The sequence below is a fragment of the Triticum dicoccoides genome, chromosome 5B, assembly GCF_002162155.2.
Source record: "Triticum dicoccoides isolate Atlit2015 ecotype Zavitan chromosome 5B, WEW_v2.0, whole genome shotgun sequence".
Classification (NCBI taxonomy): domain Eukaryota; kingdom Viridiplantae; phylum Streptophyta; class Magnoliopsida; order Poales; family Poaceae; genus Triticum; species Triticum dicoccoides.
This window is the reverse complement of record NC_041389.1, coordinates 277,722,752-277,737,418: the sequence shown is the minus strand read 5'-3', so window position 1 is coordinate 277,737,418 and position 14,667 is coordinate 277,722,752. Positions and strand designations below refer to the sequence as shown.

The 14,667-nt window shown below is 45.8% G+C and overlaps 2 protein-coding genes across 5 annotated transcripts; one reads left to right on the top strand and one right to left on the bottom strand.

Annotated features, from left to right (window-relative positions):
- Positions 1-1,238: 1,238 nt before the first annotated feature.
- Positions 1,239-5,126, top strand: LOC119308404 (protein ENHANCED DOWNY MILDEW 2-like). Of its 4 annotated transcripts, none has more exons than XM_037584536.1 (8): positions 1,239-1,511; positions 1,596-1,778; positions 2,363-2,406; positions 2,941-3,055; positions 3,147-3,245; positions 4,017-4,264; positions 4,362-4,451; positions 4,552-5,126. In XM_037584536.1, the coding sequence occupies exons 2-8, from the start codon at positions 1,629-1,631 to the stop codon at positions 4,832-4,834; spliced, it is 1,029 nt and encodes a 342-aa protein (XP_037440433.1). In that variant the 5' UTR covers positions 1,239-1,511; positions 1,596-1,628; the 3' UTR covers positions 4,835-5,126. The 4 variants fall into 4 exon arrangements, with proteins under 4 accessions (XP_037440433.1, XP_037440432.1, XP_037440431.1 ...); XM_037584535.1 differs by having other exon boundaries at positions 1,240-1,511; positions 1,599-1,778; XM_037584534.1 differs by having other exon boundaries at positions 1,241-1,445; positions 1,599-1,778.
- A 684-nt stretch (positions 5,127-5,810) lies between these two features.
- On the bottom strand, positions 5,811-10,267 carry LOC119308403 (AP2-like ethylene-responsive transcription factor At1g79700). The gene is made up of 7 exons (XM_037584532.1): positions 9,943-10,267; positions 9,451-9,536; positions 9,080-9,088; positions 8,844-8,932; positions 8,367-8,491; positions 7,718-7,794; positions 5,811-6,617 (listed from the first exon to the last, which is right to left on the bottom strand). Exons 1-7 carry the CDS (start codon positions 10,227-10,229, stop codon positions 5,998-6,000), a joined length of 1,293 nt encoding a protein of 430 aa, XP_037440429.1. The 5' UTR covers positions 10,230-10,267; the 3' UTR covers positions 5,811-5,997.
- Between the last annotated feature and the right edge of the window lie 4,400 nt (positions 10,268-14,667).

The following is a 14,667-nucleotide window of genomic DNA, read 5'->3' as shown; positions in this document are numbered from 1 at the left end:
CGTCGGCCGCCATTCCTCCCGCCCATCCCCGCGTCGACGGCTGCCGTCGGAGGGGCGGCCGACGAAGCTGCGTCGGACCTAGGGATGGCGGCGGCGGGGCCATTCTCCCCCTCGCTCCTGCCCTTCCCTTCACCACTCCCCTAGATATGTCCCCCATCGGCTCCGACTGCCTTCACTGGCAGTGGGAGCGGCCTCCCCTGGTGCTATCCCGGCCCGCAGCTGGAGTGTTTGGTCTCCCCGACTGCGACTCCTCCTGGTGCAACTAGGCGTGCCCTCCTTGCTACGCCCCTGCCCCCACCACTCGTCCCTCTGCTCGTGTCAGCCTCTTTCGAAGGCGGCCATGGAGGCGCAAGGTTGTGACCGGCTGCTGCTTCCTGTAGCGCGCCGACCGAGAGTTTGGCTGCGTGCGAGCCTCCTTCATCATCCACCCCTGCCCCGCAAGGGCGACTTTGACCCGGCGGCCAAGGACCTGCGTCCATGGCCGGCCTGCGTGACTTCAGATCCGGTGCACCCTGGGAGGTACACTATTTTGGTGCTCCTATGCCTCGCTTGCTCCTTGGCATCTCCGCACCCAACACCCTGCGGGTGCCCTTGGTTGGGCGTCCATCTAGGCACATCTTTGGCTCCGGCACGCTCCAGGAGTCGCGTCCCCTTCCAGCTCCTTTGGCCCGGTGGCGCCCCTGCTGCTCCGGTCCCGGTAGCCTGGATCTGCACTTCCTTCTAGATCCTGGCTCATTTGGGCCTCCGGCCACCGTCACATCCCTGTTGCTTCTCATTCCGCCCAGCCACACAGCCTTGCCCTCCTCTAAAGCTCACACGTCCGGCAACGACCGGTGCCTCCTTTGGCATCGGGCATGGCTCCCCTTACTGTAGTCGCAGTTCCGTCCTAGGCTTGACTTCCTCTTCTTCGACTCGTTCTCTGACGGCTTGGGATTGCTCGGGATTTGGCCAGAGCGAAATCCCTGCATCTTGTGCTGGCAGCGGAGACATCCATGGGTGTTGTTTCCTTCTTGGAGGCGCTGCCATGGTCGTTATCTGTGCCCCTCTTCGAGCATCAGGGGTAACTCTAGGTTTGGTATTCCGGATCGGAAGACGACGGTGTCTTAGTGTCGTTCTTCTTCATGAAGGCGATGTCTTGTATTCTCGCGACATCCTCGGTGCTGTCTTTGGAGATGTTGGTCGTCTAGTTGTTGGTTGGACTGTTTTTCTGGTCGGCGATTTTAGTTGGTGGGTCCAACGCGGTAGATGATTTATGCATCATAACGTTTATGCCGAATCTGATTTTTGCAATCACGCGCGTCAGGCTCCGTAATTGTTACCGATCCGAGTCTGATTTCGCCATCACGCGTCCCAGGCTCCATAAATTCCAGGGATCGTCCTTATGGCGGTTTCGGCGACTGAGATTTTGCAGCATCCGCTAGAGGAGTAGGTCCAGAGGATTCGAGGTGAGCGATTCTTACTTCTGCCCGCGTCCGGTCTGTCGGCTCGGTCGCCGCACTTCTCCGCTGAGGGTGGGAGGGAGATTGACGGTTTTTTTACTTTTCTTTTTATGTTTGGAACCCTAAGAAAAACTAAACAAGTTTGCGTCTTGGCAGCAGATCTGCCTTGCCCGATCCTTGGGGGAGATTATGGCCGTGATAAAGGTGCGAGTGAGCAAACTCCGCGAGGCAAAGAGTGTTGAGGACAGCAGGCACAAGAGTGCCAGTCGCGAGCCAAAGGAAGGCCAGAGCAGCAACCCAAAGAGGGCCAATGGCGAGGCACCAGTTGAGCCTCAGCAGGTACCGCATATACCTCTGTTCCAAAATAATTCAAGTTCTGGGTTTGTCCTAAGGCAAACTTGTTTATGTTTGACCAAGTTTATAGAAAAATATATTAACACCTATAACACCAAATTAGTCTCATGAGATTATTTATTTATGAAAATGTTTTTTTGTACTATGTGAATTTGGTGTTTTAGATCTTACCACATTTTTGTACAGTGTTTGTCAAACTTAAACAAGTTTGGCTCTTTTTGAACTTGGTTAATTTGAAATATGGCACTGCCAACTTAGCATAATAAAAAATGTGACTACAGAAAACAACTTTCAAAAAATGCCATTAAAAAGCTATAAACGAAGTTAGCAGTGATGTACTCATGTTCCCAGATTTTTGACACAAGTAGCCTTAAGCTCTTAACCATGGACTTCTCTGGAGGCAAGTACATTAACCATTTTCTTGATTCAGTTGAATTTTTCCACCCATATGCCTAGCATATTACCATATTTTCCTTTTCTTAACTACTAGTTCCCAGATGTTGTGTTCGGTTTCTGCTGGTCTACTTAAGCCCAATTTTGCGAAGCTAACATATCTAATTTTTGTGCAGAGGGAAGTTTGTGCATTTTGCGACGATGGTGGTGAATTAATCTGGTAGGTTTATCTACAATCAAGTTTCAGCGGCTTCATCTTTAATGAATGTCCAGTTGTGATCGCGAATTCACTTTCTTTCCTCGAGAATTGTTCTCCACTGAAACTTTGACCTACTCTATAGAGCAATTTAGTTTCTTGACACATAACGCAGGTATTGGTTGTGTAATGTTGTAGTTAATTAGTGTTCTTGAAGCAACAGATTCCATGTTTCTTCAACCATAATGAAACTAGGAATGCTGCACTTTTCTACTCAGATAGCTGACATTCACATGATAGTTGTTTCCAAATAGATAGCACGTTCACTATGTCCAGAAGTTGTTCTGTGATTCAGCCCCACCAATATTGTGATAGGCATCATGTTTGAAATGAAATATATGGATCTTCTTCAATATTGTCATCAAATGTGTTTGTAACACAACACTGAGTTATGGTTTCCAGTGTTATAGATGCAAGTTTGTTGAATTTCCTGTTGCTTTGAACGAACCATATTCCTTGCTTTATCTCAATTTTCCTTCTTACATTATGTTTTTTTAGCTGTGATGGTGGATGTCTGAGATCCTTCCACCCAACCAAAGAACATGGTGAAAGATCTATGTGCACAAGCCTTGGGCTAAATGAAGCAAAGTGGCAAAAGCATAAAGCACTAGGGGTATACGATATATTTTAGCCGTTTTTCATTTTGCACTTCTATTTATGTATAGGAGCTGACATTTTGCTTCATATTTTGAATGGTAATTCAGGAAAAGGGGTTATATTTCTGCGAGAACTGCAAGCATAAGCAGCATCAATGTTTTGCTTGTGGATTATTGGGGTCTTCAAACTTAACAGCAGGTCCTGAGGTATGCAGAACAGATACATTTCATTAACTTTCATTGATACTTCCTTTCTTTGTTTATGTCAGAAGAGATGAAGAAATGAAATTAAGTATATTGCTCAAAAGTTATAAGAAATAGGAAGCATCTCAAGATGCCTTTTTCATTATACTATTTTCTAAGATGTTAGAAAGTAGTGCAACACCAATGTGTTGCTGTGAATTAATAAAAAAACTATATACTGCATGTATAAGAAATTTTGACGATCATGCCAAATCAAACATATATTACATATCCCCTCGCATCCAAACCATCTGTGTCAAATCTGAGCTCGGTCTTATAACTTCTTATCTCATCCGCCAGCTTGTATTGGGATATGCGCGTATGTCAGGACCGTGTCAGAGCTTAGCAGTGAAATTAAATCTTAGAAGGCGTTTGACTTTGTGTGCTGCACATCTATACGAGTAATAATTACTCCCTCCATTTTTATTTACTCTGCGTGTTAGCATTGTCTCAAGTCAAACTTTGTAAACTTTGACCAAATTTATACGAAAAAATATGAACATCCACAATACCAAATCAATACCATTAGAATCATCATTGGATATATTTTCGCATCATATGTATTTTTTACTGTGAAAGTTTATATTGTTTTCTATAAATTTGGTCAAACTTTATAAAGTTTTACTTAGGTCAAAGCTAATATGCAAAGTAAATAAAAATGGAGGGAGTATAATGCTTGTGTGTTCTCATCTTAAAATACTTAATTTTCTTACCAACTTCTTGATGGCTTTTCAGGTATTCCAATGTAAGGAGCAAAAGTGTGGGCACTTTTACCACCCGGGATGTGTTGCTAAAATACTCTACCCTGATAACAAAGCCAAGGCAACATGTTTTGAGCAATGTGTTGCTGGTGGACTGGAATTCAGTTGTCCCGTGCATAAATGTAAGCGGTGTAAGGAAGCAGAGAACAAGCATGACAAGGAAATGCAATTCGCAGTATGCAGGCGCTGTCCAACTGTATACCACCGGAAGTGCTTGCCAAGGTTTGCCTTTGCATTGCCATCCTCAACCCGGTCTCTTATGTTATGTCCCATTGCAGAAAATAAGAATTTCTGGTCCTCACCTTTACTTGTTTTCCAGGGATATTTCCTTGATAGAGGACGAGGAAGAGGCTACTCCGCAAAGGGCATGGGATGGCATTCTACCTGATCAAATTTTAATCTACTGCAGGTCTGTTGATTCTCCTACTTTGATCAGCCACATAATTTCTCCTGTTTTCCATTTGTCTTGGTTTCTGGTACCCTCTGTGAATTTCTGTAAATGTTTTCAGGAAGCATGAGATTCAAGAAGAGCTAGGAACTCCCAAGAGGGACCATATTGTCTTTCCAGATGTGAGAAATCCTGGTGCAGCAGAAAGGCATAGAGGTGCATCTCAGGGGCACGATATACCCGACGAAGACGAGCTACTCGACCGCCTAGCGTCCTGCAATCCATCTCAGTCCCCTGAGCCGGCAGAAACAGGCCGCGGTAGGGTGAAGCCCATCGATTCTTTCGCGCCGAAGCACTTGTTCCCGCATCCACAGCCAGGCTCCTGCGGTTGGCTTGATGACTGATGATCCATTCCTTGTCTCCCACCTTGCCGTGTAGAGAAACCATCGGTTACAGGCTCCCTCTTATACATTTCATGTCATCTCGAGAAGAACAAAAGGAAATGTTATGTAGCCCTTTGTTAAGTTTGATACGTATGTCATTTCCACTATTTAGTTGGTACTGTATAACATGACAATGCGCCAAATAAACATTCGGTTTACAAGGAAACCCGCTCTATATATCCTGAGGTTCTGCCTCTGTTTTTTCTGATTAGAAAAGAAAAAAGAATAGCCATGACAGGAACTTTTATTGAACTATTTCTACGGCGAAAACTTGTTGCAAGAACGTTGCTTCTAAATACTTGGCATTTGTTTTTGTTTTTACCACAGATGACACATTTGTGTTGAATGAAAAGTTAAGATTCTTCCATCAAGTTTTTTTTTGGGACCTAAGACATTATGCATTCGTAGCGGGAATTTCCAAATCAAGCAAGCTACTTCCTCCGTTCCTAAATACTCCCTCCGTTCGGAATTACTCGTCTCGGAAACCGATGTATCTAGAACTAAAATACGTCTAGATACATCCATTTCCGCGACAAGTAATTCCGAATGGAGGGAGTATAAGTCTTTGTAGAGATTCCAATATGAACTACATACGGATGTATATAGCATAGTTTAGAGTGTAGATTCACTTGTTTTGCTCCGTATGTAGTCCATATTGGAATCACTAAAAGGACTTATATTTAGGAACGGAGGGAGTATATTGTAATACGTTCTCAAACAAATATAAGATGTTTTACAGAGGGAGTAATATATTGGGATCACACGATGTGACTTCTATAGGAACAAGTATAAATATATGAATCCAACTCAAAACATAAAGGGTAAATACATGAATGAAACTTGTAAGCTGTCACAATGTGATTGGTTAAACCGAGGTTAAGTGAGCACATCTCGTTGAGGTTAGTATATTAGCCTTCTGGTAACTTTCAAGGAGAAGAAAAAGGAACATTGGCACTCATACCATACCAAGTAGAATGCCTTTGGGTTTTTCTCAAAGGATGGGGATGAACACATGAATTTCTCCGACCTGATCAGACAGACAGACAGCCTACAAGAAGCTAGCTAAGAAGTATACCCAACATGAAAACCTGAAACCTTCCTTGGACATGAGGGCATAGAGATACTCAATTACACACGGTGATCATTTTTGGAGGGCAGGAGACGTCGTTTGCTTGAGGAGTTATTTCTGCATCCATGTCTGGAACATCCTTCATATTATCGTCACCTTCCTTGAGAAAACCGAGCGCCGCCAGGCCTGCGCCATGCCTGGTGCTGCAGTCATCGATGTCGGGACATCCTTCGAACAGGTACCCGATGTTGCTCTCGAAGGTGGGGTCGTTGAAGAACTCGCTCAGATTCATCGAGTTGCTGATGTCGCGTCCAAAGATGGGGTCCAAATCATAATCCATGCAAGGGCTCCACAGGTTCTCCTCGACGCCGCTGTCAAACACAAGGGGGGCACCGATGTCTCCGGCGCTGTCTGTGTCATCCACTGCAATCGGCTCGTTGACGCTACCCGGCTTCTGCGCTTCACCCGAGTTGAGCTCTTGGACTGCGTTGTCACTTTGTTGATCATGTTGAAGTTCCTCTTGCAATGCTGGCACCACCTGTGGCCCCTGCTCCATTTGTGCCAGTAACTGCGGCTGGTCCAGGTAGCGGCTAATGTCGAAGTTGGTTACGGCGTTAGCGCCTCGGTATTCGATGGCCGCAAGATCATAGGCCCTGGCTGCTTCCTCTTGGGTATCTGCAGGAAGAAAGAAGATGCACTATGTGAGCTAAATCACAGAATTTATCAACTTGTGTCAAATTGGCTCCATTGTTCTCGCACAGGACCAGGACTACAGTTGGGCTCACCAGAGTTGTTTAGTGATGTCAGTAAATGATCTAGAGCAGAAGATGCTGAATTTCACATCCTAGTTGCCTGAAAGACGACAGTGGATGTGGATGGGATGCTTGCTACTTTCACATGTGATGGTCACTAGAGTTCATTGTGGTGTTTTGCTACTGCGGTAATTAACTAGAGAACTCTTGTGGCAACCTGCCCTTCAGTGGCGATCTTCTCGCCCTTTGGGGATTTTTTTTCTTTTTTATCCCTGACGTTAGTGTGGTGAATCATATCATTTGTGCGGTGATTTGGATCCTGAATCTTGATCTGGTCTGTTTTTGACAGAGAGGAGGGCATGCCCCATGCACGTGAGGCGACCACTCACTGCTGAGTCAGAGAGGCAAGTGAAAAGAAGACAGGGAGAGATTGAAGATCCCTATGCACCAGCCGGTGGCATTACCACTCCCACCACGTGCTGCTCACATGCAAGCAGTATTTACTGGTAATTAGCAGTGCAGGGCAGGGTATTGCGTATGATCTGATCCAACGCTTTGTCTGTGCTTACTGCTTAATGTTATTCTTAGGGCAAGTTGAGCAATCCTCTTGGGATTGCACACAGGATGGTATCTTGGTCTGTCTCATAGTCCTGAATCTTGACCCTGCCACTGCCCCTTCTTTTCTTTCTTTCTTTCTTTCTTTTGCAGATACATAGAAAATAAAAAGAAAGTAGAAATAAAGCGAGAATAACTACTAATTAACATAGGAACGGTAAAGATTATGGTAGCAGCATTAAGGTAAGGCCGGGTGTGGTGCATTGAAGGGAGGGAAACAACAAGTGCATGCCATTGAATATATGTGGGTGTTAGGTTTGATCATAAAATTCTGGTAAAAGTTAGGTGGGCAGCTGCTCTTGCGGAATGTTAAGCAGGACAATTCTACAACGAACAATGGTAGCCTTTCAATGCCGATTAATTAAAACTGTTTTCTTGCTCAAAGGAGTAGGGGGAGGTGCTGCTCACCAAAGGTTCCCAGGTATAGGTACTTGTTCCCCAGCACCCGCCCAATTCGTGCCTCCCACCGCCCATTGTGGTGGTGCCTGCACCCAAAATGATAAACATTTACATATATTCAGACACAAATCCAACAGTTTCTCTCTGAAATTTCAGCAAAATTAGTTCCTGTGTTTTGTCAAAATTAGTCGCAAGAAAAAGTTCGATGCATATCGTTGAACCGTTTCTGTGAAAATTCCAGTTGAATTTCCAAACCGGCGGTCTGCTGTCGGCCAGGTTGGACTTTTTTCGACACACGAAACTGACGCTTGAAAGAGGTAGGTGAGCCATCTGTGGCCACTCTAGATGACATGGCTGGCTGGGGTAGTATGACGTTGCACTTTCTGCCTGCCAGCTGACGCATGCCCACTGACTCCACGGTGCAGATGGATCCTAGCTGCCTACGTACCCCTATTTTGTCAGTCGGCCAGAAAGGTCTCTCCTCCCGAGTCAGCACCATCCCTGGATCCCACGTAGCATACACTTGGCACTTGAATGCCACGTGTCTCTTTCTTTCATCATGAATTTTGCATGTCTCGGAATAGTACTATACAGTAGTTTTCTGGCTATAACCAAAACAGGAGCTGCTCGCTAATCAATGCAGTATTAGCAGTAGTACCTGGCGACGCCCCTGTACTTGGAGACCCCCCTGGAGAAGCCGCTGCTCCGGCGGCGGAGGGCGGCGAGGTACTCCTCCCGCGACACCGCCTCCATCTCCGACCTCTCTTTCGCGTACTCATCCACCTGCATGCGTCCGTCCATGAAAAATATAATTTATCATGGTAATTACTACTAGTATGTTTATTTTGTTGAGAACAATGACAAACAGTTGTTACACAACCAACACATTCAAAGGCCGTCTTTTTATGTGTGTTGCTCATCTAGTCTAGTACTACAAGGCGACATGGGCTGTCAAGGCGTTACTACTCTCTCTGCTGTCACCTCCTTAACTCTCGAGTCAATGGTGGTGTTTGCCAAGACACACCCTGGCTCCTGCTTGTACCAAACAAGAACTGACGCAGCAACTTGGATGTATATGTACGTACACATACACCAATGCTTTCCTTTTTCTATTTCCGAGAGGAGAACAACGTACTGTGAAATTCAGTGTGGTTTCAGGGCCCCAATATTTGAGAGCTGCGAGGTCGTACGCACGGGCAGCTGCCTCCTCTGTATCATAAGCCCCTGCAGAATTGACAACCAAATCGTCAACAAGCAGATTATAATTATTTTTTATTCTAATGGAGATTGAAGAAAAAATGACAAGTGACATGAATCTGCCAAAAACAGGTAGGCTAGATGTGTGTCTACAAATATGCTTGTGGGACTTACCCAGATAGACTATTGAGCCAACGCAGCATCAAAGCAGAAGTAGATCGCAGTCACATGCAGATCACCAGACAAGGACCCCCACAAAAGATAACAGAAAACAAAGAGATAAAAAAAAGTATAATCAGAATGTCAGCCTTAATAAATTCGATTCGCTTTACGGAGAAAAAATATGCTTTGTGCTAATATCAGATGTATCAGGATCCAGAGCAGCCTCGGTCACAAGGACCTTGCAGTTTTTTAATCAGTATTAGGTACCATCCTCGTATTGCATCTCTATTTTTCCCTCGATGCTTAAAAATAATAATTCTATAAATCTGAAACATTAATGCGATTTAAATCTGAAAATCAGAAGAAGTGATGTGTTTTTTTACCTTGCCTCCCTTTCTTCTTGTTCTGGATGGAAGTGAAGCAGTTCTTGTCCCAGAGGTGTGCCTCGAATCTGCCTGTCCACCTGTGCCTGAGTACATATTGACATGGATGCAGCTGATCAATTTAAGCACTTGCTTTTCAAGGAGATAAAAAGTAAGGAAAAAACTGATTGACCGGATTAAATGAGCAGGCAGCAGTAATGCAGATTGCAGATCAACCAGCCCTCCTACTTCCTAACAACTAACAACAGTTGACTGAATTATTCAAATGGAGCACGGCAAGAAAATCCGCTTGCCGAATTCAAGAACTCCACCGGGATCATGCTTAACAGGCTTTCCGAGAGATCAGGAAGGAAAAAAGGGTGCAGACTTTTGACATGCAGGCCAAGGTTGGGGACCAACCAATTCTGCGACTACTGATTAATCAGTGGCAATGCGCAATTGACCGGTTATTTTGCGGGCAGAGATCGGAATCAATCCACGCATGATTCATACCTTGTGACCCCTCTGTAGATGGAGCTCCTCTTCGCAGCAGCGGCGGCGCCATTGGCGGAGGCGTCAGACTCCTTGCTTCTCCTGCTCGCGTCTTTCTTGGCCCGCTTGGGCGCCGCCTTGGCCTTGGCGCTCCCGGCCTTCTGCGTCCGCGCCCGCTTGCGGGGAATGGCGATCGAGGACGAGTCGGAGGAGGAAGGAGACGACGGCGACGGCGACAGCGAGCATGCCGGCGAAGAAGAAGGAGATGGCTGAGGAGGAGGAGGAGGAGGAGGAGGGGATCTCTTCATGATCTCTGTGCTGTGTCAATGGTGGTGGGCCGAGCAAGAGTGGGGAGTCAAGGTGGAAGAAAGAAAGTAGGCAGGGGTTTTATAGAGGGCGAAGGCTGTGCGGCCTGGTACTCTGCTCGATGGTTTTATTTTATTTCTTAATTGTTTTCGTTAAGCGCCAGCAGCATTAGTTTCACATGACACCTTGCTTGTTGTAATGTTGCACATAAGGGCTCATTTGCTTTAAAGCAGAAAAAACATGCACCGGTGACAGCTCGCCATGGTTAAAAGGAAGGGGGCAGAGTATCTCTAGCCGTTCCTCTAAAATTTTCATTTCACAAACAACTCCAAAACCTTGGCTCTTTAGATTTTGAGGAGTTAAATCTGGTTGCATCTTGACCTTTCCTTAGTTAACTCCCACTACACACGGGTCCCACTTGGAAGCATGTCTCTCCCTCTCCTTTATTCTCCAAACCGACATCCTCGTGACTGAATCCACCGAGATACACCATGTCCCTTTGCCTTTGTCGGCTTGCGCGTCAAGGTATTCACCGAGCGGGGCCCCTTTGGCGTCTACTGCGCCATGATCTACACCAATGGTGTCAAGGTGTCCTACCCAAAGCACTAAAACGACATGGGCTATGACTTCATTATCTTCTCTATGCGCGTCTTCCTGACAGGGCCTAACTCGCGCCGACCTCCTACTCCTCCGCCCCAGCATGATCCTCCCCACACCAGCTGGCGAGGGCCAGAGCCTCATCTCCACCTCTGCCACCAGCTCGGCCTCCGATGAAGGAGCACGACTATCATGGGACCCTTCGACTCCTCCCCCGAGCCATGACCTCTCCCGAGAGGCCAATAGCTTTGGACGAGTTACGTGTGAGCCATCTCGATCGTTTGTTCTTCTATATTTCTAGCCATGGTGGAGAGTGATGGAGGCGATTTCGGGAGTAAGACGATCGTGAGGAGGGAGAAAGCGTGGGAGGGGGTCGATGAGGCCACATGTAGTCGGCACGGACGACAGGGAGCTCCAAGACGTTGTCGTCGAGGAGGTGGGTGGTGACTGAGTTTGAGAGGGTAGAGAGAAGCTTTAGGGAGATTTCGAGTGGATGCTTAAATTTAAGCAAGGAGGGATGTTTTGAGGGGTAACTCCTTAAACTTTTGAGAAATTACATATATGAGGGAAGGACTAGATTGGGTATAAGTCCTCAAATTGAAGTTTTTTTTACATAGTTAAGAGATTTAAAGGAAGGAGTAAAGATGTTCTTAATTCCATTCTCAAGAAGACAGAAAGCCCATCTCTACCCTTCTCCTTTCTTCTCCCTCTACACCCTGGGTCCCGCATGGAAGCACATCTCCCTCCCTCTCCTTTCTTCTCCAAATCGACATCCCACCCAAATCCACCGAGATAGGCCATGTCCCTCTGCCTCTGTTCACTTGTGCATCAAGGTATTCATCGAGCAGGGCCCCTTTGGCATCTACTGCGCCATGTTCTACACTAATGGTGTCAAAATTTTCCACCTCAAGCTCTACAACAATGGGGGCCACATCTTCATGGTGTTGGTCATGCGTGTTTTCGTGACAGGGTCTAACCCGTGTTGACCTCCCGCGCCTCCGCCCTAATATATCCTTCCCACGCGGATCGACGAGGGTCGGAGCCTTGTCTTCACCCATGTCACCACCTCTGCCACCATATCGGTCTCCAACGAAGGATCCCGACAATAGAGACGAATGATGCATGCGGCATGGTGGGGCCCTTTGACGGCTGCTCCTCCTCAATGATGTTCTCTTCCGAGAGGCCAGTAGCTCTTGAAAAGTTATGTGTGAGTCATCTTGATCATTTTGTTCTTCTTTGTTGTAGCCATGGTGGAGGGCGACAACTGCGATTATGGGAGCAGGGTGATCGCTGAGGAGGGAGAAAACATGGGGGTTGTCGGCATGCTACGCGTAGACGACATGGATGATGGGGAAATCTAAGACATTGTCGTCGAGGAGGTGGGCAGTGACTGAGTTTGAGAGAGAGAAAAGTTTTATGGAGATTTTGAGTGGCTGCTTAAATTTAAGCAAGGGGTTTGAGGGGTAACTCCTTCAAATTTTGAGAAACTAAAGATATGAGGGAAGGGCTAGATCAGGTATAAGTCCTCATACTTAAGTTTTTATATAGTTCAACAGATTTGAGGGAAGTACTAAAGATGTTTTTAATTCCATTCCCGAGATTATTTTCCTGATTTTTGCAACAAAACCAATCCATTGATATAGCATACAATATGATCAATAAGTGCTTCAATTAATCTCACTCTACCAATTAATTAAAAAGTAAGTGTGCATGGATGACATGGGTATATTTGTGGCTAGTGAAAGGCAATTTGTCTCGGTGCGTAATTCTAATGCTTTCCTTTTCTATTGCTCTTCTTCCAGAAACTATGTCTGGTGTCCAATGATTTTTAACCATGGTTTGACATACTAAGAAAAGTTGTGTGACATTCACTTTCTTCTAACATCGAAGAGGACTATGCATGGGCTTAAGCATGTAACCCCATGTGAGGCAAATGCAGAGCTTGACAACATCGGCGATGGTGTGACCTTAGGGCTACAGAGTTATGTGTTTATCACATGACTCCACGCTTCTCCTTCCACTACATCATGCTCCATCACTTATGAGTAAGCGGCTAAGGGAGGCAAATGCACAACTTGATAGCGTCGAAAAGGGTGTCATGTCGGCCTTCTTGTTAACACTAAAACATGAATACAATGCGATGGGCTCAACATGACTCCACACTACTCATTTACATGTCGGTTCGGCCCCAACATGTGTAAGCATAAAACCGCGTGAGGCAAATGGATAACTCAAGAGCATCAACGATGTCATGTCACCAATATTTGTCTTTTAACATCTAAGATGACTACATGTCAATGGGCTTAGTGCAACTACAAACTACACATTCCACATCGGCCCCAATCACGTGTGAGTGTGCGACCGCAGCTCTAGAGTGGCAATGATAGTTGAGACAAGCTTTCCTTTTAATAGTAAAGAGGACTACAATATGAATGGCTCGGCACGTGATCCCATGCTACTTCTTCCACAACAACCTAGGGCTATCATTTGTGAGTGGCGAATACATGAGACAAATGAATGGCTTAGGAGCATCGACAAATGGTGTATCATTGGCCATCCTTTTGACATTGAAGAGGAAGAAAATATGACAGGCCAAGGGTGTGACCCTATGGTAGTCATTACAAATTAGAAACATCTCATCGCGAGTAAGTGGGTCACCGCGTGAGACAAATGGATATCCCAAGGGAGTCGACGATGGTGCGACACCAACCTTCCTTTTCACAACGAAGAGGACTATAATTTGGCGGGATTAGCATGTGGAACCATGAAACTCCTTCCACGTCATCATAGGCGGTGGCCGGTGGACACATGAGGCAAATGAATGACTTAAGGAGGGTCAACAATGGTGTGACCCTATTCCTGGTTTTAACACTGAAGAGGACGACGACATGACACGCTTAGGGCGTCACCCTACACTGCCCTTTCCACATCATCCCAAACTCATCATATGTGACTGTGCCACCATGTGGGGAAAATGTACCCCGTGCTACTACTTCTACATCAACACATGGTAGGCGACGGGCACATGTGGAAAAATTGGCTCGGGAGAGTCAGAAAAATGGTGAGATATTGTCTGTCCTCTTAACACCGATGAGGACAACAATATGACCTCACGCTACTCCTTCCACATCAATACATGGGGTGAACGGCCACCACATGAGGAAAATGAATAGCTCAAGATCTTCGACCAAGGTGTGACGTTACCCATCCTCTTAACATTCGAAGAGGATGACATCATGACCCAGTGCTACCCTTCCCACATCAAACCAACCCCGTCGTTTGTTGTGTGTGAGTGTGCTGCCGCATGGGTAGAATGGACGGATCAAGAGGGTCTATGATGGTGTGTGTCTCCCTCCTTCTGAGCATTGAGTGTGAGAACGGTGTGAAGCTAAGTGTGTCATGCTATAGTGCCTCGACACGGACGATGGGGAGCTCTGATATGTTGTTGTCGAGGAGGCTAGCGGCGGTGGCTGAGTTTGAGAGAGGAAAGAATAGGTTTAAGGATATTTTGAGTGGTTGCTTAAGTTTAAGTGCAGAGCACTGTTTTGAGGGGTAACTCCTTAAACTTTTGAGAAATTAAAGATATGAGGGAAGGGCTAGATCGGGTATAACTCCTCAAACTAGAGTTTTTTAGATAGTTAAAGAGATTCCAGGGAAGCACTAAAGATCCTCTTAATTCCATTCTTGAGATTGTTTTCCTCATAACAGAACCAAACCACTGATATAGCATAACACTCTGATCAGTGAGTGCCTTAATTAATCATTCTCCACCAATTTCTTACAAAGTACTTGTGCATGGATAACATGGGTATCTTTGTTGCTAGTGAAAGTCAATTTGTCTCA